This window comes from Cinclus cinclus, chromosome 6 (assembly GCF_963662255.1).
Source record: "Cinclus cinclus chromosome 6, bCinCin1.1, whole genome shotgun sequence".
Lineage (NCBI taxonomy): Eukaryota > Metazoa > Chordata > Aves > Passeriformes > Cinclidae > Cinclus > Cinclus cinclus.
The window spans coordinates 1833482-1859298 of NC_085051.1; the positions used below are offsets into that span (position 1 = coordinate 1833482).

Here is a 25817-nt window from a genome sequence, read left to right on the forward strand (position 1 = left end):
TAGATAAGTGACTCAACATTTAAACACCAAGGTACGCAACACAAACAAGTTACTTCTACACTGTACTGCTGACACATGTGCATCTGTTGCTCTAGTTCTGTACATTGAATGGCTTCCCAAATGTAGACGTGTCTTGCACTAGTTAGAAGGCAATTTTATAAAAAATAGCAGGAGCAAAACCAGATTTCTGCTCCCATAAGTCACCTGTCTAAAGTTACTATATAAGAAGATAACATGACCAAAGACAAGTTATACCAAATGTGCAAAACACATTAAAAGTGAGTTTGTTTTGTTTTTGTTTTTTTTTTTAAAGCTCAGAGTTGTTTAAATTGCACCCAAGTCTACACAATTCAAAAAAATAATTTTCCTGTTGTGCCATGGCTAATACGTAATAAACACCATGTTTCCTCCGGAACCGAAGCGCCGCGTGGCCGAGCTGCCCCGAACAGCGAGCTCTCACATGAAGGGGTACTGGCTGAGCTTCGTGGGGCTCAGCGGAAAGCCGGCGTAGGCGGCGGGCGACGCCGCGACGTACGAGTGGGGCGGGAAGAGGGGTTTGTACTGAGTCTGGTGCACGGTGGGGGAAGGCAGCAGGCGGGGGTTGATGCCCACGGGCACCTGGTGCACCATCCCTCCGGGGCGAGCCAGGCTGTAGCAGTGTGCAGGGTGCTGGAGCAGAGGTCTGGAGGCGCAGGGCGAGGCCAGCAGGTGCGCGACGGGCGCGGGCGACGCGTACGGGAGGACGGCGGGCTGGGCGCCCAGGTGGGAGCTCCCGCCTGGCAGGTGGCTGGGGCTGCCCTGGGGCAGGGAAAACGCGTGGCTGGCCACCGTGGCCGCGAGGAAAGGCTGCTGCTGCTGCTGCTGCTTCCTCCGCGGCGCCAAGTTCCCGTTCCGCTCCTGCGGCCCCGAGCCGGAGTGCTGGACCTGGACACGCAACACAGAAACAGGGCTTGGCGATCCCCGGGGCAAAGAGAGAGGGGAAAAATGGAGGAAAATGCACTAAAACTAGTCAACTTAAAATCGGGAGGAGTATAGAGACAGGGACTATTAAATGCTTCGACGGAACAAAAAAGATGTGTTAGCTATGGAGATAGCGGCACAGACAATAAGAGATGGAAAATGGAACACAAATTATTTTAATGCTCTTGCAAAGGGAAAAAAAAAAATAGGATAAAATGCCATGCTGGGCTGTTTTAACAGAAATACCATGTATCACATGAGCAAGGTGCTTATTCCACTTTACTCAGCACTGGCTTGGCATCAATTGGAAGTGCTGCATTCAGTTTGGGCACCATAATGAGGCACAAAGAGGACAAATAGGAGAGAAATTTTAGAGGAGAGCAGAAAAAATAATAAACGGATTGAAAATATCTGAGACAACTAGGCAAACAGAAGTCTAGGTCTATGATCACAGGAAGATGTGGAAATCATTAACAGTTATAAAGAGAAAAGACTAAAAATCAATTACTCCCATTAAATGATGCAGACTTCAAACTACATAGGGCATCAACCAAAGAAGAAAGGATCAGCATAAATTTTTGCAATGAAAATAACGTTCTACACTTTCTGCCAAGAGGCTGAGGAGCTGTAGACATTGAAGAGATTAAAAATTAATACCATGCTGATCATATTAAGGTTTGCTTAGGATTAATTAAACGAATCCTTTTGCATAATCATGCAGAAGGGGAGACTGTGTCACCCACCCAAATGTTTCTTTCAATCTAAACTATTCAAGTCATTATTGCTAAATCCTCTTATCTACACACAGCACGCTTTCATTTAGCATTTAACTTACAATACTCACAGTTTCTCTGCAAGACTTACACAAACTGCTCTCACAGGTACTGCTCTCACATTAATGTACCTCCAGCTATCTAACCAAAAGCTCAATGCAGCTACAGCTGCAAGATAATTAATTAAAGGGGCTTAAGCTTGATGTCATGTGTCAACTTGAGATCTCAGCCAAGCAGACACATTTACTGCATTGCTGGGCAATGAGAAAAGTAACTCTTAAATTAGCTTTAGCTATCTTCTAACATTGGATGGAACAACAAGCACAGTCTCATCTCCCCTCCATTACTTGGCAGCAAAGGTAAGAAATAGTTGGGCTTGCTGAGCTCTATCTCACCTCTGGATACTCAAACTAAAACATTTTCATGCATGCTACTGACAGAACAACACTGAGATACAGCTGCAGATTTTAACTGCAAACCATGATTATTTTAGCATTTGGACGCAGGAAAAATAAACCCTAACATATTTTTCTTTTGTCTTGTGCTTTGATATTGTCCAGCCATTGACAATTTTCCCAGTGTGGCTTTTTTGTTATTTTTTAAAATAGAGTCAGCTGTTTTAAGACACTTATGACTTGCCCAGCACATTGAAATCTGTTCTTCAATATTTGGACACTTGTTTAATCAAGCTACTGAAAACCTGCAGCTGTCACAAGCAGCAACTGAAACTGTGAGCATTCAGTTTGGAACTCAGCTTCTCCAGCTCCACGTCTGGAGCTTGTCAGATGTGAGTGCATATACCTGACTGAAGTTTCCATGTTGCTGATGGAATGCTGATGCCAGTTTCTGCTGACGGTTTCCTACCACAGAAGACTGGTTTATTCTTCCCAGGACAGACCGACCCTTTCTCAGTGGCTGGCACGTAGCATCTTCCAAGACAGAAATAAATAATGTAATGCTTTTGTTGTCACTATTCTCTTCTGCCAAAAAGTTGGACAAGGTTTCATTTGGTTAAGCATGACAAACCCTAGCACTGTTCACAAGTGGTTGCTACAGATTAGCAGTTGTATGAGTAGGTCAAAATCTTCATAATGTATATATATATAGAGTAAATACTGAAACTTCTATTCTTATCTACTGGCATAGAAAAACACCTGAACTAACTCACCTGTATTCACCATCTGTTCCTCAAGATGTAACCTGTTTTCCAGTCTCATGGGTGGTACCACTACTGTGCAAACAGTTGATTTGGTTTCAGGGTTAACTGAGGCTCTTGCTTCCTTATTTTTATTGTTATTGTCTACAAAGCCATTTTCCACAAAGGGGCTGTCATGTCCTGAGGAGTCTGAGCTTGGGGAACCATCCACTGTATCACATCCACTTTCCTGTTCGTCATCAGACATACTGCCAAAAAAAACCAAAGGAATTGAAATGAAGCAAAGAGATTTTCATGATGGAGGAACTTTTTCTTAAATTAACACATTAAATGTATAGAAGTGAAATTACTCAAAGGTGGATAAAAAAGATGCATTGTAATCAGACAAGCACATCCATTCAAACTCACCCTGCCCACAAATTGCAAGACTCAGAGAAAAGAGGTAACTTCTTTATATTAAAAATTGATGGAATACATGCTTAGCTTACAGCACATCAAGAAACAGCAGTGAATTCACTAATGCCTAAACAGATGATCAAGTCCTTTAGTGATTTTACAGCTCATGTAACGTCCTTATTGTGTGTTGCTTAAAATAGGACAATACAAATAAAAACACTTATGAAAATTAACTTCCTGTGAAAAGCACTCTGGCACTGGGCCAGCACAAAAGTCTGAAGATCTAACCAACAGAATCAGGTAATTCAGAGCAGTTCTTTCAAGTAACAAATAGTGATAATAGTGACAACCACTGAGCAATTAATTGTAGTTCTGAATTAACAACTTTTGATTCGAGTTGCTAATTATATGACTTAATATAAGTAGAATGCTACTGAAACCAGAATCCAACACACTCCTCTGCTATTGACATACAGTAGAATTACAAAAGGCAATTAAATTACAGGTCAGTTCCTTACAATTCAAAGAAAACACCACAAAATCAAGCAGATCTTTCTTTACAAAAACTTATCTGAATTTTGAAATGTTATTAAAAAATATCAAAGGACTGACAATGTTAACTACCAACCAGTAAGACTACCTGATGCAGACTTGGAGTTTCACCTCCTTGTCAATACATGCTCTGATAGAATCTTTAATTATTTTAAACAAACAAACAAAAAAAACTTTAAACTTTTTTGGTTAGGACCTTAGTTAGAATTCACTTAGCACAATGAAACTGCTGAAGGCTCAAGCCAGACATGAGGCAGTGAGGACAAAAACATTTAAAAGCTGTTCCAATGAACAGCGTTCACCTAAGTGAGCCTTACTTTTGGTAGAAGAAAAAAGCATCGATGTCATTAAAGATTACAGGACTCACAATGGGAAAACCAGAGGCTGCAAAATATTAAAAATATGTGGGGACTAAATCTGTCACATACTACTTTGGCTTATTTTAATCTTGCAACTCTACAAGATTTTTATTCCAAAGGGGAGCTGCATACAACGTGTTTATATTTTCCATGTGAACACCCTTTATTCAGTATTCTCAAAGCTTCCAATGCAGCAAGACAGATCTGTTAGGAATGAGAACAGAGCAGTCTGTGCTGTGCAACTGTAGGACAGTAAATCAATTTTTAAACAGATGATTTACCCTCACCAGCAGGCGACATAACAAAACTTTTGCATTTTTTAGTATAAGCTGGGCCTGCTGTATACTAAGATGTTTCTTTTTGCTGAAAGGAGCCCGAGTTGTCACCTGTTGGATCTTTTGCAGGGAGAGGGGCTGGACTGCTCTGAGGAGCTGGTGCTGAGTGTGCTGTCAGGGCTGCTCAGGGAGCACACGCGCTCGATGTTCAGGGTGTTCTGGCAGGCTTCACACTCCAGGCTCCCTTTACACCTGCACACAAAAACACAAACTCAGCAAACACACATTCACCACTCATTTAGGGGCAACTGTGGAATAAAAAAGGGTCCATTATTAGACCAAGCCCCTAAAGTATAAATTATCACCCCATTTCTTGCTTCTTTTACATCCAAACCAGGTTTTAGGCCAGTGTTCTTATAAAATTCTAGACTAGAAAAGCATTTTTTGAAACCCACTAAATGGATAAGTATTTTACTGAATCAGTACTAAAACAAGTAGATTAAAATGTTTTAATACAGCAGTTCAGAGCCTTGAAATCTTTGACAAAGCTTAGATTTAAAATACAAGCTCTTCCAGCTCGGAATTATTACAAGTAAGGATGAAGTCAAACAAACATTAAATTTTTAAGCCTTCCATGCTTCTGTGATGGCTCTGTGAAAGAAAACTCTACTGGAGGACAGTAGCTCCTGCTTTTGCACCCGAAGGTTCACCTTTTCACACTGTTAGAGAGGTATTTTCTACCCATAGATATGTAATAATATCTTCTGGATGCTACTGCTAAAATGGTAACACTGAGTATACACAGCAAGAATATTGTTCTTCAACAAATAAATGGGGCATGGCATTAAGACAAAAAGCCTAAAAAACTCTGTGGTTTGAAAAGGTGTAACACGCACCATTAATGAGGTAGATTTTTGGTGGTGTTGTTCCCTTTCAATAACCGAGTTAACTTCCTGCTGAAATTTGATTAGGAGCACACCATTTGTCTTTCTTTAACTCAGATTCATTAGCTGTGTTAAAATGATGCCTCAAGTTTTAGCTTTCATATTTTTCAGATTCTGTACTGCATTGGGGTGTGACTCTGAACTTCATATAACGTGTTAGCAACTTCTGTTCACAGTGCAGTTAGACAAAATCCTATTCCAGCCCCAGAACCAAGGACAGCGCTGCAGTTTAAGCCCCAAAAAGTGCAAAGGGCAGAGAATTGAGGGGAGAATCTGGGAGCGTGGGACTGCAGAACCTGGAGCTGGAATTGGACAATGAACCCCAATATGGGAATGGACCAAAACTTATAAAAGTGTGAGAACTCCTGACTCAGGCTCCATCTTGGGTGGAGCCGTGGCCAAGCTCTTGCACTACCCAAGGTGAATCCTTTGAAGGGCTTTTAATAAATCCCTACTTTATTCCTTTATCTCTGTCCAGCCCCTGCTCCAGGCAGCCTCTCCAGGCACCAGAGACAGCTCTATTTAAGCAAAGCTGAAGAAGGCAGGCAGGTGCTCACTCCCTCAGCGAGCGCGTCCGTGCCACGTCGTCCTCGTCGGTGTCGCTGCTGATGGTGATGACGCTGACGGTGGGGCTGGGGGAGCTGGCCAGGAACAGAGCCTGGCGTGGGGCACTGGCCACAGAGGGGGCAGGGGCCAGCCCGAGCCTGGCCTCGCAGCACCCGCCCTCGTGGCTCTCCGAGTTCAGATTGTCCTGTGCTTCCACACAACTCAGCCTCTTGACAGCCTTCAGGTTGAGGATCTTTGGAGAGATGAAGGCTGAGTTTTGGATGTTGGTGTTTTGTAGCACGTTGCTCCTGCGAAGGAAGCGCGTCGTTCGGTGTTTAGAGACCTGGAAATTCTGATGTTTTCAACAAAACCCAAGCAGGCAATTGGTAGGCTAAGCCTAAAATGGTAGGCTAAGCCACCAATTTAGAAAAACACGGAACAGTACACACAAGCAAAAATACTTGGCATGGATGGTTTCAGACATTAACAAGAAAGATACCAAGTATGTAATATCAAAGACATCAACATTAAATACAGTATACCGAAAATCCCACTTTCTTAACAAGGTAAAAACAAATGAAAATCCCATTTGGGTGAAAAAAAAAGCAAAAAAAATGCAGCCAGATTTCCTGCAAAGACTCTCCTTGAAAATAAAAGCTGGTAAGCTCCAGATGAACCCCTTGCTTAGTACAGGACTGCTGACACTGCCCACATAACCCATACCTTCCCCTTGTGGAGCACCCCACACCTTTGCCACTACTTTGCGTGACTCTGGGGCGTATTTTCTTCAGCTGACGTATTTTTGGCTGTCAGTGAAAGATGACGGCAAGGCACACAGCAACCCTGTTATACAGCCTCTCTTTAATTTTCAGTTGACTAAACCTGATATATCCACCCTCATGTAAACTTAGGAATATCTCATTAGAGCTACCTCAGTATATTCTTATACCTTCCCAAAGACTGTAAAGACAACATTCCACCACGATAGCCACAGAGCAACCAAAAAGAATTAAAACTAATTAGTATCGCAAGTATTGCTCCATCTAGTCTACCACCAAAATAACATTGAAAACTTAAGGGGAAAGGACACATTTTTCCAAAAGACTGAGAGGAATTCTGTCCAACAAAGACGTCACTTTTTTACAGTTGTTCCCTTGCCCACAAACAGCAATGACAGGTACACTGTCTTTGAATGTTCTGCCTTAGAAATATCCTACCCACCTGTTCCGGCACAATTTGTTCCTCTTGGCAGCTGCAGGCTGAGGCCAGACAACGTGTGCAATGCCCACACTAATTGGCTGAGGGGCAGACAAGGTTATCTGATGTGTTAAAAGAGGCTGTGTTATCATTGAGCTGTAGTGGGTACCCTGGGTAATCATCTTCCTGAGGAAAAGGAGAGGCAGGTTTATATTGCAGGTCATTTGCACCAGCACCCCTGGTCCTTGTTAAATCACAGCCACTGAGGTGTGGCACAAAAGCAGGTGGACTCACCCCCAGTCTCCAAGCCTCTGTGGGCCAGCCACAGGATCAGAGGTCAGAGATGTGGCTGGAGCTGCCACTGGTGCTACCTGCTGCCATGCAGGAACCAGGATCTGCTGTGTCTGGCTCGACCACGCCTGCTGGGAAGCACAGGAGGTTTCATGGCACAGGCAATTCACTGAAGTTACACTCAGCACAGACCAGCAGAGGGACTGCAACAGAACTCTGCATCTAAAAACATTTACTAACTAAATAAGTAAGAGTTATGCTTTAAGGTAGGCCAACCTGAGAAAGGATTCCTGCTCGAATCTGTAGTGGCTGAATTGCGTGGGCTTGGGTCACCAGTGGAACTGCATTATCCACCCTCAGGGAGAAACTGGTGGGTTTGCTGTGGTTTGTAGGAATTCCTGTCGGGGAAAAAACACATACCCAAGCTCTAGGCAAACAGCATATACTTCCTGAGCAAACACAGAGGACAATTTCTAAACATTTCACTGTCTTTCGAAATGCCTTTATGATCTAATTCCATAATTTAGACTTTCAAGCCAAACAAATTAACACCTAGAAGATTTTTGTGCCACAACTTATCTGCACAAATATTTGAGCTGTGTTTCCAGAAAGAATTGCCAATAGCTACAAGTTGGAAACAGACTACTAGAAAGAGGAATGACTTTGGCAGAAAAGTCCTGCAGAGCTAAGCATTTACTCTTTATCACAACCTACATTAAAAGAACTTGAAAGGAAGCAGGCAGAAGTAAGCAGAACTGAATTTCAAAGCTTCTCAGAACGGACTCCTGCACACCTCATGCTCTGTATTTCCAGCAGGCTGAAACACATTCCTCATGCTCTGTATTTCCAGCAGGCTGAAACACATTCCTCTCAGCTTTCACAGCTGACAATGCCACATGTATAATGTCCCTCTTCACTACCATCTCTTTGGTGGGAAACTATGTAAAGTCTTCTGTGTACCTCATCAAGTATTTGCAGTAGAATCCATAATCCTATTCCTCTCTTTATCAAAACAACGCAAACTATAGCACTGCTCACAAGAGCATAATACAAAAAAGATGCATCTCATACCCTAAATTTCATTATTGTCACAGGAAATACACATATAGCAATGCTGCAATACTGCAATAACATTTTTTTACATAATAATGTCTAACTATAATGAAAGAGGTAGTTTTCTTAACAGACATTGCAGCAAAACAGCCATGCTTGAAGAAAATACCAGCTAGGAAAAGATATCCCTGATCTCATCATCTAACTGCACTTCATGCCTCATGCTTTACTCAAAGGTTAAGCAATCCATGTTCACAGGTAACTACTAAAGAATTACTACTCTTAAGTTTATAAGTGTTTTGGTAGGTTTTTTTTTAATCTTTACAGTACAGGATGAAAGAAGGTTTTCATCTGATGTAATTCTCTCATGTCATAACACAATACTAAGTTATAACCATGCACTTCAAAGCTTTTCAATTTGAAATGCACTTGACTGATTATTTTTCCCCACAGCCATCTAGAAGAGCAACATCTTAGCTCTGACAGAAGCAGAGAGTTTTAGCACTCAGATATTGCACAGAGCAGCCAAGTTGGGAAACTCTGAAGCAGTGCCAGATGCCATTAGTAACCCCTTTTCATCTGTGCCAGCAACTTGTCACCTATGTGATGAAAACAATATATCGCTCCACTTCAGCCGTAGCAGAATTTAAATTTGGAAAGTTATCATCATATTAAGAATAAAGCATACAAATCACAGATAAAGTGTCTGCCTGTACTGCTTCCTTTTCTACAAATCACTTTATTCATCTGGGAATAATGAAAACAGTAGGGCTTGCTTTATTATTATTATTATGTCATTGTGTAAAGAACATATACAATTTAAATAACTAAGGACTCAGAAGGAAATCTGTGTGAAGCAGCTTTACATGACAACCCTGGTGAATACTCAGACTTTTCCTGAGTTTCTGGAACCCAAGGAAGATCCAGCTGCCACAAATAACATCACTGATAAAGTCTGCTATATCTGTCTTTCTAGAGATTAAGACTACCTGGGGTTTAAGTTTAGTGTTGAATATTTTTGGTTTGTTTCATTTCAGAGTGCATCTAGTGTCATTTCTGAACCTTTAAAATGCAGAGGGAAAATTAAGGTCAATCTTTAAAAAAACTACTCCCTGTAAATTCCATAACTTCAAGACTTGATCTTAACATGAATTTGAACATCACCAAGACAAATAAATGTCATCTTTGGAACAAAGACTATAATCAAGCTAAGTTAATAAGCAACAGTATAAACTAGCTTCACATTTCCATAAATGACTACTACTAGGATAAAACACTGATACTCCCTTCATTTTCCCTCTCAAATTTTATTTCAGAACACCCTCCTTTTATTGCTTCTCCTTTCACACATCTTTCTCCTATTTTATCCAAGATATATATTTATATGTGTATGTGTATAGGACATGAACATGGGCTCTGGATTGCTTAAATAATTTTCTGCAGGTGCCGATTTGCTGCTTCTTTCAGAAAGGTGCAATGGATCTGCATCTGACTCTCACGCTGATTTTTAATGACATAATTAAGCTGGTTTAAATATAAACCTTAAGTGGATATAACAGAAAACTCAAATATTGCTAACAGACAGGCACTAACACTCATATTTTAGGAACTGTGACAACTACCAATAAATATACCTTGAATAGCTGGAGGACATATAATCAATGCTTGCTGGAAAACATCACTGCAACCAAACGGAGCAGTTCCTGCCTGCAGTGGGATCCCTTGGTGCAGAACTGAGTGGGCAGATGCAGTTAATGCCTATGGGAACAGATTCAACACAGGCCACGTTATTGGAAGGGTGAATCTACATCTCTCACACACTTGTCCCAGCACTTCATACAGTAAATAACTAAATCAACTCGTAAAAAACATTTCAAATCCTTTTCACAGGCAGCCATCACACTGGGCCACTGGAGGGCACCAGAATACAGCACTGGCAATCCCAGCTTGTAACTTAATTTGAAGCATACTCTAAGGGATTTGTGTAAGAAAACATTAGGTAAAAATGAGAGCAAGACAGAAGATTTTGCCACTCAACAGATGCAATTTTTTCAATTATTAAATTAATTAGAAAAACTACATTAAGTGAACTTGCAGTTAAAACAAAATAAAATCAAACCAAGAACAACAGGAGCTGTTGTTTTTACCTGACTTCTTACTGGACCAATTTTGGTAAAGCTTGCAGTCAAGTTGGCTGCACTGCCTGAGGCAACTGATCTCATAAGTGATGTTTTATTGCAATTGCTTAAGTCATACAGGTTTGATCGGCATTTGCAAATATCCATGATGTGAAAGCAGGACTTCACTCTATCAGAACCAGAAAATAAATTGCTTTAATCACCATTTCATGTCGTTAAAGGTTTAAAAAAGAAAAAAAAAAAAAAAAACCAAAACACAATAAGGGGAAAAATAGTTCAAACCCCACATTTCCCAGTTTCACAGAACGGGATCATGCACACAGGTAGAAAAACAAAACCACTGCTGCTACTATCGGTCACAACAGGTCTCTGAGGTGCTACTTTAAATTCAACAAAAATACTGCTGTTTCCTTCTCCTTCCATCTAACACCATTTTCTAACAGCTGGGTACAAACAGGAAAGATAGGAAATTCAATAGATGGGAAAAGCTTGCTCTTTCAGCAAAATACTTGCAAGTTTAGGAAATGTACGGTGAATAGATAACTCCAGAACTGCAAGAAAACTTTCAATATAGTCCACATTAATCAATACATGAAAGGAAGCATCTGAGATGTTAACCTCAAGAGGAAATGCCTACCCTAGCCCCCAATGACTGACAGGAACTAGGGCCCCTCATGCTTCCAAAACTCACACCCAAGTTTCTGCAGTGCTGGAATTTTAACAATCATGCATAAAAACAACTTGGAAATCTACTGCTCCAACTGTTACTTTCAGAGAAAAACATAGTTATTCAAGCAGTTCCCTTGACCCAGTAGATGTATCTAGTACTGCAAGCACTTGAAAGAATTTTCTAAGACACTGCAAAAATTATGAAAGATTTTTTTTTCTCTCTGACAGCAGAAGAAACAACACTTTCAGATAAATGAATTGCAACAACAGAGATTTCTGTTACATACTGGTTGCTATGAGGAAAATCGAGGAGGTGCTTCATGGTAACAAAAGAATGGTTCAGGGTCTCAGCTGGAGTGATTCTTAAATCAGCATCGATAAGCAACATTTTCTTCAACAGACTGACAAATTCCCTCCTGTCTGCCTTCTCTGCCAACAGGTCACTTCCTTCCAAATCCATCACCATGTTCACCTGGCATCGACCAAAACAGTCAGATAGAAGATAAGCATATTAGTTTAACTCTTTCTGGTATTGTTTTCTGCTATAAAATATTAATATTCAGCATTTTTATCACATGGGGGAATGGTGAATTTGACTTATCCCAAAACAGCTGGCTTGGAATTGGTGACTTTTTTAAGGCATGCACACTGCTCCCCCTTGCAACCTCCCCAGTCAAAAACTGCTGAAGGCTTTATTCCAGGCTGGGACTTGGAATTTAAGAAGATTTGGAATAAAGATCTTTCTATGGTCTAACTTAGACAACAGAGTTGATCTTCAAAAAACAATTTCAAGCATGTATTAATGCCAACCTTGCAACAAGATTTGATCCTTTTTTCAGGATATGAAAGACAACAAAAAATTGCCTTTTCTTATTGACTAGAGAGGTATAAAGCTAAATAAAAGTAAGGAGACAGTTATGCTTTTAAAAACGAAATTTAAAAAACTACTCTTAGAATTATATTGTCAAGATAACAGAATTATACTGGAAATCATACAATAAACAGAGCAGGTTCCACAAGCATTCTTTGTTTATTCTTTGCCACAGTGGCAGATAAAGTAGAAGAGAAAGTCTACATTTTAGACAAAATTCAAGGGTTCCCCCACCACAAGGACAAGTTCCACTGTTTAATACAAGCAATGGAAAAAGAAGATTTTTACTAAAAGCTCAAAGGGCTGACACAGCCAGACATTTTCCCCAGACCATCAGAGAAGAATGAATATGACTGAGACACAATAAATAATATTCTAAAAGTTATTTCTTTCAAAACCAGTAAAATGTTTTTAAATCACCAGTCATCCCCACACATTCCTTTTGCAGAGGAAGGAGGCTTTAATACTCACGTGCACTATATCATCCAAACTGTTGAAAATATACTTTCTGGCCTCTTTAGACTTCATACCTGTTTCTGCCTCATGTTCTTCCAATGTCTGGGCAAAAAAAAAAAAAAAAAAGGAAAGCTGAGTTTAGAATCTGTCAATAAAGGTCACCTATAACTACAAAGTAACTTCATGTATTTATTGACCTAAAACACACTGTTTTTTTTCCCAAATAATTAGTATATCAGTTATATATTTGTATGCTGCTTTACTGGCGACCTTCATTCTCTAAATCAAAAGACAATAACTACAATGTTTTACATCTGACAAACCACACTACTGGATTACAACAGATAGTTTATGAATCACAGAGGAAGTGCTGAAAGCCCAGCATAGAACAGTTTAATGAAACTCTTACAGTTTTATATATCACAGCTTTTCTATTATTGTATTTTTCCAATTTTCTCAAACTCAGACCTTAAACCCCAAGCAGCACCAACATCACATCACTGTAAAAGAAAGAAACCAAAAACCAGGCAGTCTCCACTCAACTTCCTTGTTTTCTATTTTTTTATTTTCATACTTTTATTCCTTCACATACACAACAACTGCTGTAAATATTTTAAATACTTGAGTATGAAACAAAATCACCCTAGAGAATGAGTGGTTTATGAGTCGGTAGAGTACCTTCTGTCATAATTTCCCTTCTTCAACACAGACAGCAGCAGTAGGCTGGTGCTGTAAGAGGCAAGGTGGGACTTCACAGAAAGAGCTTTTAACATGCAGATTACAGGAAAGTTTCCAAAATGAAATTACTTTGACAAACCCTGCCAAGTAATGAGCAATGGTCCATATCAGAACTCCTAATGAACCTCTGCAAGGTAACAAAGAGCACCAGGAGCTGGGGAGGGCTGTTTGCACCAAGAACTCTTTCTGACATGGAGAAGCCAGATGTCAAGTGTCACCTAAAGACCAAGTGCTTGAGAAAGCAGAGTGTGGGATTAGCCAGGCTGGTGTGATGGCAGAAATCTTACATAACCCCAGTGGAGCCCCAGCCCAGCACTGCCGGGGATTTTCCAACTTGCCTGGGGCACTTACACAACTGGGGCTGGGAACTGGGCAGGTCTTTGGTACTGCAGACATCTCCTGCCAGCTCTGACTGCTTCCTTGGTACACCCATGGAAGTTGGGCCATGAAGCAATCCTATTTTTTTAAAAGTAAATTATTTGCATAGGAAGGAAAAGCTCTGAGTGGCCCGAGTGCAGTAATGTCGCTTAGAAAGAAGCAAGGTGTGCAGAACATAAAAGTACATTCTGTTTTAACTTTGTCTGCACTCACTGTATGGCAGCTTTCAGCCAACAAAGGCTGTTTTAGCAGGAGATCTAAAAGAAATGAGCTGTACACAGCCATGTTATTTCTTAATCTCCTTTTTCTCCTAGGAATTTCTGATCCCAAAGCCAATTCTGGACAAATGTTGACAGAGCAGTGTGGGCCTCAGAGACAAATTCCTTCCATGAAGTGAAAAGCAGTAACCAAGCAAGAAAGAGAGCAAAACAAACCAAACCTACTCATTTAGTACCTCTGCAGATACGAGGTTTAATTTGAATTCCCCACCTGGCAGGCACGCACTGGCCACAGCACAGCCTGGCAGCTGCACCTTGGGGAACAGCAAAAATGGAAGGGATAAAGAGCAGGAGCTGGTGAAAACCACAGGAGATGCACCAGGGAGATAATGGCCTTGTAGTGCATCTTGGCTTCTCTGCTCACAAAATATTGTGCTGGTTTCTACTACATTCTACTGTTTACCTTTAATCTCCAACTAGAATATGGTGCATCCGTTTCTCTACAGAAGAATCTTGCAGTTTTCGTTCCCATGCTTAACAATTGCTCTCCTGGCAAACCTTGAGTCTGTGAAATGTAACGAATCTGAGGAAAAAATACAGAAGGGCAAACAATTGACCTCTTGTTTTCAAAACCTGATCCCAACACAGTTAAAGACTTGTAATTTCATTTTAAAAATGACAAAATGAACCACGCTCAGAGCATCACAGTTCAACAGCGACATCTTACAGGGGGAGAAACCAAAACCTGAGCACTTGGCACTGCTCTCTCCATCTCTAGAGAAAAGCACACACAAACAAACCTCTCAAATGACCTATATAAGCAAGCTTTTTAGGTTGGATCGCAGGAATGAGGAGCTGGGGAGAGCTGCTGTCATTACCTCCTCAACCCACTCAAACCCTAAATGTGTTGCTTTAATTCTAAACAGGAGAATCAGTAGGAGTGCTTTGTTTGCTTACACAACTTCAATGTTCTTGGGGTTTTTTGCATGTTCTCATTATGTAACTTGATAAAAATCCTTCCCATTTGCTGTTTCCAGTGTATCAGTCTTTCACACATCTGACACACCTGCATTTCAAGGAAACATTCCATGTGAAAAGGGAGTGCCTGTACAAGCTCCAGGCAGCAAAAGATAGTGCTGTTGTCCAAGAAAATCTGCTACTGAGTGTGATGGGAATGGACTGGCTTTGTGCCTGAAAGAAACTCTGCTCTGAAATTATCAAGATGCATTTCTTTTAGAATATGATTTACTATGCATTTTGCATTACCTATCATAGCTGGTGATCAATGGATTACCTAGAAAAATTGAGTTTTGAGGCTTCAACAGAAATCTGTTGAAACATGATGTGTTTTAACTACTGTGCATGTAATGTTAACTCACTCTACAAGGGGAGAGTTATCCTAGAGGCAGTATTGCTTTCAAAATTAAAAACCACCTTGGAATTGGAACAACAATTGGCAATAATTGAAAACCAAGCTCGTTGCAGGTCAGGATGGAGAGGGTAGAGATTCCAGCAACCAGGGCTGAACTTCTGAAGGGCAAGATCCCACACCACAGAAGGCCTGCTGGGCTGAGCCAGCCCCTGGAATAGGAGGAGTAGCCAGGGAATAAGAGAGAAGAAAGGGAAGAATCAAAAGGAGAGAGTGGCCAAATATACCAAATCGGAAATTGAGAGATGAGAAGATAAAGTCAATGAAAGAGAGAGGACTTGAGAGCTGGGAGCACCTGAGAGGAGAAGAACTGATGGGCAGTAGAGAGTAGAAGGAACATGTAAGGCTTCTGCTGAGAAATAAGTGACAGACCAAATGGGGAGGAACTAAATACAATGCTGCCAACTTCTGGTGTTTAGTATCCTCCACAGTTCCCTACCTTGGGGAGTAAGGAGAATCCTGCTCTGACCAGAAATGTTTCTAGATCATTTATAGTGTCCCCAGAAAACAAACAGTCTCAAAAAGCAGAGGGGAAAAGCCAGTGCATTAATTCAGAAATTCAGCAGTTAAGCACCTGTGTCTGTTTCTAATGAGTATTAAAGCTCAGAAGACAGGGCTGTTTTCCACTGAGAAATACAGCTGTTCCTGCCTCTAACCACAAATGAATTTAGGAACTAAGAGCTCCCTTTCAAGGGCCAGTGTGTTGGTTGCCACACACCACGGGGACAGGGGGAAATGCAGCACAAAGCCCATTTGTTTGCTCAGTGACACACACCATATAGCAGGAGGACAGCAACTCCCTGGGAAGCCATCTCCTATTCCTGCTGTACTCATGGAAACTGAGAAAAATCCCAAATCCAATTTCTCCAAAGCAAGTTTTGCAGACCTGCTGGAGCACAGTTACAAGGCTGGTTAAAGTAAGGCAATTCCTGCTGGTGCAAAGGAGGTTGCAGCCCCTCTTCCACCACGACCTCCCCAACATGAGCATCAGGCAAGTTGCTAGATGAGTGAGTAACTGAGGCTGCCAGAAAACTTGAATGATATGTAAGCGGTAAATAAATTTGCCAAGTTCTAGGAAATTTTTGAGAGAGCATTAGAGATTCTCTCCAAAAAACAAATGCCTTCACTTTATCCTTAAACAGAACAGCAGGTTGTTAGAGGTTTCCTCTTTAATTTTCCATTTTAACAGCAACAGTGTGCAAAAAAGGTCTTATAAATGCATGAAAGCATCAACCCATACTCCATTCCTGGCTCACTTTCCACAAGTGATATGCTGCATTTTGTGGAAATGATGGAAACTGAAATATGAAACATGACCAACATCAACACAAAATTAATATATCCCCTGAAAAATGGTTCTAACAAGCAAATTTTCAAAAAAGTACGTCTGATCTGTAAGTGCAGGGAGCCAAAAGCCCACTCCATGAGTAGGACTTGAATAACCAAAACAACCTCCTCTGAACTAAATGCTGAATCAAAGATCAGAATTTAGCAAGAAGCCAGTGCTGCTCCTTCTGGGATTTTCAAGAGATTGCTTCACTTGCAAAGTTCAAAACCAGGTGGGCATAGTCAGGATGCTAATTACATTACTTCCAAATTCCACATTATTTTCTAAGTGTTCAAAATAAAAATGTTCTGCATCTTTTATTAGAAACAATGGGGGGTTTTATTAAGTTTGCTCACTAATGCTGATGGTGTCAGTAGCTGAGAACTCCAACAAAGCAAAGGCAGAGCTTTAAGAGCTCCAAGCTTTACCCTTGCCTATCTACAGTAGGATTGTGAGAGTTCATTCTCGTTCCTCGTGAAGACCAGGCTCTCAAATCCTTGAGCTTTGTTGGGTTTCCAGAAAGTATCAGACAGTATTCAGAACACATTTAATCCTGACATCTGAATAGACATTCCAGAGTCTACCCTGTTCATGACAAATGAAAGAGAGATTGTAATGCACTGATGGTAGCTGCAAACTTTGGTTTCCATCAGAAAAAGGAGCTTCAATAACAAAAACTATTTTGTAAGATGGAGGGAGGAGGACAAATGGAAATTTAATTCAAAAAAAGCAGCACAATCTACAGTCTCGTTCAGAATCAAGACAATCAATAAGGCTAAATTAAAAGCATTGAACAGACTTGAAGAAATGCTACATAATAGGGAATATTATTAGCTTAAAACTCTGGATATAATGATCTGAAATGTTCAAGTTGCAGAAAGTGTGCATATGCTTGTGAAATTTATTCTACTACCTGGTCATATTCCAGTGCTCCTGGGTAGAGTGGCCATCCAAGAAACAGCTCTGCAATCACACACCCTAAGGACCACATGTCTATGGCTTCACAAAACGGCAATCCCAGTATGATCTCTGGTGCTCTGCAAATTAAACAAGGTTACTGAAATTTTGTCCTTGGGGAAGAAAGGTCAGTCAACAGTCCAACATGACAAACAAAAAAATAAAAAAAAAACCAAAACAAAATCCGTTTCTTGATAATTATTTCAATAAAATCATACCATTAGAAATTGCATTTTTATTTATCTAGGTAACCTGTGGTAGTATTTTGCAGCTCCAAGATGGTTTTATTTCCCTACAAGTACCAGTTTGCTATGTACGTGAAAATAACTGATATGCCTGGAAAACAGCATGTCCTCGATTCAGAATTTTTGCCTTTCTTCCAATGTGTCTCAAATGAGTTGTCCACTCAATGCCATACGTCTGTAAGTATATTGCAAACACAATAATCTTTTATCTCAAAAAACCAAAAAAGCACCTAGAAGTTTTATCTGAAAATCCACTTGAACACTTCTCAGCTGTACAGTACAGTTAAAGCTATTTAAAATATCAATTTAATTACGTAACTGCAAATCCCTTAATGTACTCAAATCAGTTGAATGTGATCAATTTTTAAATCACTTAAATGAAAGCACTGCACTTGCTAAACAGAGCAGGTGTTATTTTTCACCCAAAACAAATGTGAATTGTTTAACCAACACCATCTGAATTTATGCCTGCACTCAAGAACCAGAAAAATTGGTATTGACACAGCTGCTAAAGGGGTTTTTAACATCTCTGTTCACATGGAATGGAACTCAAGTGTTTCACAAATATCCATTTTCATTGTATTTGTCCTTTTAAAACCTTCCCTCCCAGCTCATTCAAGCTATTAACAAAAGGAAAGAGAATTAATTTATATCTGCATTCTAACACAGAGAAACACCTAGAGATGTAAAGTATTATTTAAAGCATCACACTCTAAAGGGATCTACTTTTAAAGCAGACAATCTGTTGTTTGCTTAGCATGTCACAGAAAGTAGGAAGGTGGTTAAAACCAAGAGCATAGTTCCCATTGCAGCTGGGCAGAACAGGAGCATCCAACTGATCAGGAAACGTGGGATTTCTCACCTGGGTAAAAGCTCACAAATCTTACCCTTCAGCACATCCTGGCGTAGTCTATTGACATTTCGCACACAAAACAGACTCCTCTCATAGTAAATACCAACATATCGTTTTCTCCTTGGACATTTACCTTTATCCAAATATTCTTTTAAATTACTGGCATGTACTGGATTGGCAACGAATTCCTGTTTTATGCTATGTTGGGACAGAGAAGCTATCTTGTAGCTGTAGAGCAGGCCAAGAGCTGAAACATCTCCATCCCTTTTCACAAGGGGTAGTTGGTAGAAGTTCTACATAGACATATTTCAAGCTCCAAGGATGCACATTCACCACCAGGGAAAGGACTCCCAGTGCTCTGCCCCATCTCTGAGCAGTAAAACCACTCAGGCTTCTGCCACAGGGAAAATCCAACACTTTACGTGGATAAGAAAATCTACAGGACAGGATATTCTGTTAAATAATTATATACCTTCCATTCATGCTAGCACTTCGGTTCTCCCCATCCTTGCCACAAACCATTTTGGATGTGATTCTATGAAGGCTAAATCTCGTCACGCTGGCAGTGAAACTGGAGAGGCTCACTTTTCCACTGCCTCCAATGATTTGACTACAATAAACTTCTGGGGATCAAACATATGTATTTTTGCAACGCAGGATCGTGACACTGCAGTAAGTCTTAGCTAGTTTCGTTATCCAAGAAATCAATTCAGTCTCTCTGGATGCCACAAGACAGAAATAGCAGTGAGAAATGTCTGCCTTTCCCCTGGCTGGGTGCCAGTCTGCCTATGGTTGTTACAGATCTCTGTTAGAATACACTTCCTTTTGTTGTATTATGTTACAGCCCTGAATAGTTAATGAATATACACACAGCCTATGGATACAGGGGCTTTAACAAATGCTTCTGCTAAAATAAGCCCTGTAAAACCTCTTAGGTTTACTCAATGGTTAATACAAAAATAGCTGCAGTCCGTCAGTCTGTCCCTTCGGGGAGACGAGGTGGCAAAGAAAAGAAGGATGAGGGTAGACACGACGCCAGAAAAAAACCAAAACTGTGTTTCAAAATACAGTAATCTGTAGGGTTTTCACAATGAAAAGCACTAATAAATAAGTTTAAGGAAAAGGGAGGTATTTCAGGAGAGGAGAAGTCCTCACTTGCCAACACTGGACACACCACCCAGAAAAAGAAGAAATAAATGTGCTCCTGAGCACAGCTACCTGCACCATTCTGCAGCACAGGGAACAGAAAACATGTTCAGGCCAGCTTGAAGAGAGGATGATGAAGAGCTGCTGTTCTTTTGGGGCCAATGTCTCTTGCCACAACTCATGTTAGTCTTTCAAATGGAGCAATTTTCTCACAGCAATTAAGTTGCAGGAGAACTGTAACTAAGTTTGATTACATTTGGAGCGGTCTTAACCAGCTCAAATACTTTTGTTAAATTAAAGTTTGTTAACGTCATGCTCAAAAACACCTGCTTGTGTCTCTCCTTCTTTTAAAGTTCCTGTTAAAAATCTGTCTGGAGAGCTGGAGAGAAAAGTGTTAAAGTGGAGAGAATAATTCTTCAATTTTTAAGATGATCCACAGCTGTTTTCTCCTGTAAGGCATATTTCACCATGCACCTCAAAAGGAAGATACTCCCTTCTCTAATTAGAAGCATAGACATGAGAGTGGTAGGAATTGCAGAAGTCCCAGAAGTCACTTTAACATCAGATTACTCAAAAACCAGTGTAACCTAATATTTCCCTCTCTAAAAACAGCACTTCACACACAGAATCCTGCTTGGTTTTTACTGCAGATCACAAGATGTTCAAAAGAAGATACCACAATCTCCACCTCAGCAAGCAGCACCTGTTACCCCATACCAAGACATCAGCAAGGAGAACACCAGAATTTTCCAAACAAGTTTAGAATCTTACTTAAATGTACTTAAATTAAAAGCAAGATTTTAGAGAGAAATCACCTATTTTCTTCTTATCAGGGCAAATTAAAAATTAATTAAAGACATTGTCATAAACCAGCACAACTTAGATTTTACAATTAGGAAGATCTAAAAAGACGAAAGACACAAATGAATACTTGATTCAGCTGCTTGTTTGGATAGTCACATTTCTATTTATTACATCACAGGTCATAAATACATATACTATCCTATGTCTTTTTGTAAGCTTATGAGAAAAGAAATCAGACCATTTGTTCCATCAACTTGTTCAAAGACCAGAATATTTCATAAAATAATTTAGCTTCAGCATGTTAGCCAGCTTGGAATAAAGCAACAAAATAAACAAATTTGAAGAAAAATGAGATAGTTCCTTGATGGAGGATAAAAAAAAAAAAAAAAAAAAACAAAAAAAAAAAAACAGCAAAAGCTTGCTAAAAAAATCAAAACTGCAGAGTAGTAACATAAAACTGAATATTTCTTCCAACCCTTACACTGGGGGAACAAAGAATGAAGAGCAAGAATTACCCATACTAAGAAAATAAGTAATAAAAAAATCTATAAAAAGTCAAACCATTTCAGATGATCATTACCTAGAAATGGTTGGTTAGAAATCCAATTTAGAGCAGAAGTTACATGAAAAAGCTAAAACCCAACAGTCATTGCACAAAGTAACAACTGAAGAACAGCACAAAACAGTAACAGCAGCTTCCCGGAACCGTACTTTCATGAAAAATTAGGCTGAATGCAGGAATAATTTCTCAAATACGTTCCCACTGCAGGTCCTATAACACAGTCACACTCCACATCAGAACAAGGAAATGAGACTCAAGGTTGATCGATTTTTATTTCTATTTCCCTGGCAGTGTGGGAGGGTCAGTGCATGGACTGCTGATCACAGCACGGGTTTATTTACTGACCACCTGCTGATGTCCAGGGTGGGGAGTATAGAAATAGCCTTCCTGCCCTCAAACTTTACTACCAAACCTCACTACCTCTATTTACCACTGTCTGTGCTAACAGTGCTCAATAATTTCCTACCCTGGATACAACACAACACCACCATGATAATACTAATGCAAGGAAGCCGTCAAAAGGGTGGGATGTCTCTATTTTTATTATTATTATTATTATTATTATTATTATTATTATTAATGACCTGGTGGAAGTCCTGGTATGGAGAATTCATGCAAATGAATCCAATTTGCAAGGGTTGAAGTCAAACCAGATTACCAGCCTGAGAACATCTCTCCCCCTGCTACCATCATGAGCATTAATGCAAGCACATCCCTTCTGGAAGGAATAACCACACACAGGTTGTGAGATGTGCAATTCTTCTCCCAAAGAAAGGAGGCCTAAGAGAAGGATCAGATGCAGTGGATAAGTTAGTGAGATGTGGCAGTGGGCATTCTGATGAGTTTTCTCATGTACAGTTCATTCTCTTCAACTACCAGTCTTTACCATGTACCTGAAGGAATGCAAACCTTTCTTCAAGATCTCAAGAACATAGGAAAGACTCCCGGCTGGAGGGATCAAAATCAAGGTGGCAATACCCAGAAAAAACTCCCAGGAAAGTACACTTCAGTGATCTGAAGGATGAAATGGGAAGGAACCATGTAATGACAAAACCTGGAAATAATGAAGGATATAAAGATCAGTTGGCTCTACAGTGGATTCATGGTGCTCTTCAGAAGGAATTTCAAATATGCAGTTAAATCAACACAACAACAGGAAGTGGAGCATACATGGCGTAGAGTAAACCATAGTGAAAATTAATGAACCATAGACATTAATTAATTAACCGGAAGAAATTATGATTATAAATTAACCATCTTTTCAATGAAAAATCTAGTCAACTTTACAGATTACTCAAGAAAAATATTTTACAACTGGGAGCAAAAATAATCAGGACACCAGTATTTATTTTTAAAGGACAAAGATATATAAAATTATTATGCCTTATATAAAACTAGTGATATTCCCTCACCTTGAATAGTGTGTGTTCACTTTTGAATTCTGCGTTCAGTTTTGGTCACCCCCATCTGAAAAAGGATACATCAAATAGAAAAGACGCAGAAAAGAACAATATAAATTAAAGACTTGAAGAGATCTGGGTACAAGAAGAAACCCTGGTTAGAACTATAAAGCCTCAGGGAAGAATGAATGATAGTAACATTACTCAAATTATATCATGAATAAGGGAAGAGAAGGAGACAGGTGTTTCTAATGCCCTGCCTCACTCCAGAAGACCAAGGAATCCCCCACCCACTTTGAGATAAAGACTGGTGTAAATATAAAAGTGGATTTTTAAAGCCAGAATTACAATTACTCTCAGAATCACTGTTGAGATAAAAAATATTAGGAGTATTTAAGAATGGATAGACAGGAAAATATCTACAAGAGTTCTAGATTATACAGTAAGGGCTGAATCCATGTAGAACAAAAACATCAATTGTGTAGAGCTGTAAGAAAATTGCATCAGAAGACAGTAAAGTTCAACCTTGTGCTACAGTAAATTTTCTCCAGCAACAAAAAAACCAGGACACACAGACTGCTGATATGAGAACGTACATATATCTCACTTCCTACATATTAAAACCACTATTCTTGCACAAATATACAAGTTACCCAAGCAAATCCCTTGACCCAAACTACAATGTTCTGTACAATCTTTTAGTCTCTACAATCTTCCTCATGGTCTGAATAACTGTTACTTGTAGTGTCATTTTGTCAAAATAAGAATTATATCAATAAAATTTATAGGAGTCTTTAAAATAGTTGTGTTACACATTAAAAAAAAAGGAATCACTCAACTGCACTTCCAAAGAACATTTTTATAGTTGACTTCATTGCCTCTTGCTTTTAAGCCCACTGAGATGTCAGAATGCAGACTGGCAGTGTCATGTGCTAACATATATTTGATCTTAGAAGTGAAAGTATGGTACACAATACCTGGCAAAGAGCCTTCCTCCCTGTCCTTTGGAAGGAACACTGCTGCAAATCAGTGAAGAAAAAGTGAATGCTAGATTCACATTCACACTCCTGACCTTTGCAGTTTTCTAGGGTTCTTTTAACTCTTTTATGAGTAGGCATTAGGAAGTACATAAGTAGCAAACTCTGATGGGGGGTATCTTTTTAAACCCTAAGAATGTAACAGGACTTGGAAACAAAAAATACAAGTGCTCAGACACAGACTCGGGAAATGTTAGCTAAACTGGACAGGGACATCATTGAGGTAGGAGGAAAGACTCAATCCCACCATGCCCTGCAATTCAAGGCTATGTCATCATGTACCTTAAAATACAGTGAGAATAATGTTCAAGCTAATATGGGAAGTTACCCTCTCATTCCTAGTTTCATTCCTCCTTTGAAGGAGTTTAATGCATGGGAAGTGGTAGTGAAGACAGGGAAATCAGTCACTGAATCTCCTGTAAAATCCTATGGCCACAGTATGAGTTTTTCTGCCCTGAAAGATAAAACCTCATTTTTGCCTAATAAAACATTTCCATAGGACTATGCATGCTCAACAGCTAGAAAAGACCTACTTCCCCTCAGAGCCTCCCAGTGAAGATATATATACATATATATATATATATAGTACAAGACTGCCATGCAGCTGCCAGTTTAACTTTGAACCCTAGAGAAGGATTTAAAAATCTTATACAGAAAGTGTCCCACATACGTGACTACTTAAAAAAAGAAGCAAGTACTGCAAAAAAAATCTTCAGAATTTATGGCTCATAACTGAATGGGGAAAAGGAAATTCAACAAGAAATTAAATGAGACAAAAAAATTAAATCCTAGGTCATTTCCTCAAATAAAAAAATCACAAACAAACGACGCTAGATCTTTTTCCTGATACTGAAAAACAGTTTTGGAAGAGCAAGTACAAATTTTAAGCTAATACACTTTCTCTAACAAATTACCAAAAATACTAAAGATAATCATTTTGTTATTCCTGTTTGATTTATTCAGATGAGAATAATGAAACAAGCGATTTCAGCAAACTCTTTTTCAATTATCCACTATCTCCCATGAAAGGAGTTGATTTTATTAAAACCAGATGTTTATGCTTCTGCCTTTTCATGATTTTGATTTTCCTTGAAAAGATTTACCAAGTGATTTATTTATACACTTGATAAGTTAAGCAGTTTTTGAATTACATGAAAATTAAGCAAAGTAGATACTGATGTAGCAACAGAATGAACAAAATGGTGTAGCTATCAACTCTTCAGATGCTTTACTGATAAATAAAGCCTGCTATTTAATACATTTACATTCTGGATAGCAAAGTGCCAATATTTTAAGTGTCAGATGAGGTTACTTACCAATAACTGAATTTGGACAACAGCCTTTGTGTGCTTGTAGGATTTACGCCTAACTGTGGGGCCACCCTGCAGTGCTTTACCCTTGCACTGGTCCAAGGTTGCAAGAGATGGTCACACAGACATTGCCTCTGCCCAGAAAAAGGAAAACATCCTTGTACCGAGGTTTTGTACAAAACAAACCCCCGAGATGAGCTGTGGAATTGTCCAGGTTATTTTTGAAGAAAACCAGACCTGAAATGATCTCTTGTCTGGAGCAGTGATTGCAGCCCAGGCAAGCACAGGCAGCTGTGGAAGGCCAAGCAGTGGGGCTGTTGGCAGCCACAAGCTGACCTCCACCCAAGGAGAACATCAAGCACAGATTTCCAGCTCTGGAGGAGGACAAGAGAAGAGCACAGCGTGGGATGTTTCAAGGCCTGACACTCAGACATGTTGGAACTTAATTCCTTCCCCGCTTTGCTTCGTTATTGCTGGTTCTTTGGGAATAGCAACTTCTAACTCTGTATGGGTCTATGTGGACTTGCAGTGCCCTGACACATCAACTGGAGGTGCAGAGTTCTACAAAAGAGTAAAAAGCACAGCAGTATTTGCTTGTAGCATCCTTGTGGAGAATGCCAAGGCCTCGTAAGTCAGTTTTCTGCAAAGGCTTTTTGTGTTTTAACCCTTGATGACAACAGTCCTACAGCTGGACTGAGGGTACAAAGTTATGGTGGTGCTAAAGATGCCAACAGACACAACCTGCTGTGACAAAGCCCAGCAGACACAAGGCAGTGG

The 25817-nt window shown here is 39.8% G+C and overlaps 1 protein-coding gene across 1 annotated transcript in view; it reads right to left on the bottom strand.

The window, feature by feature from the left end:
* Nucleotides 1–456: 456 nt before the first annotated feature.
* HIPK3 (homeodomain interacting protein kinase 3) overlaps nucleotides 457–25817 on the bottom strand; it is a 62776-nt gene continuing 37415 nt past the window's right edge. Inside the window, exons 3-16 of the mRNA XM_062494263.1 lie at nucleotides 17640–17763; nucleotides 14434–14553; nucleotides 12652–12738; nucleotides 11597–11781; nucleotides 10650–10809; nucleotides 10137–10260; nucleotides 7726–7847; nucleotides 7453–7577; nucleotides 7183–7344; nucleotides 5973–6269; nucleotides 4583–4723; nucleotides 2902–3137; nucleotides 2535–2662; nucleotides 457–924 (exon numbers count right to left, since the gene is read on the bottom strand). Of these exons, the coding sequence (XP_062350247.1) occupies nucleotides 457–924; nucleotides 2535–2662; nucleotides 2902–3137; nucleotides 4583–4723; nucleotides 5973–6269; nucleotides 7183–7344; nucleotides 7453–7577; nucleotides 7726–7847; nucleotides 10137–10260; nucleotides 10650–10809; nucleotides 11597–11781; nucleotides 12652–12738; nucleotides 14434–14553; nucleotides 17640–17763 (2479 nt within the window). The remainder of the gene's footprint in view (nucleotides 925–2534; nucleotides 2663–2901; nucleotides 3138–4582; nucleotides 4724–5972; nucleotides 6270–7182; nucleotides 7345–7452; nucleotides 7578–7725; nucleotides 7848–10136; nucleotides 10261–10649; nucleotides 10810–11596; nucleotides 11782–12651; nucleotides 12739–14433; nucleotides 14554–17639; nucleotides 17764–25817) is intronic.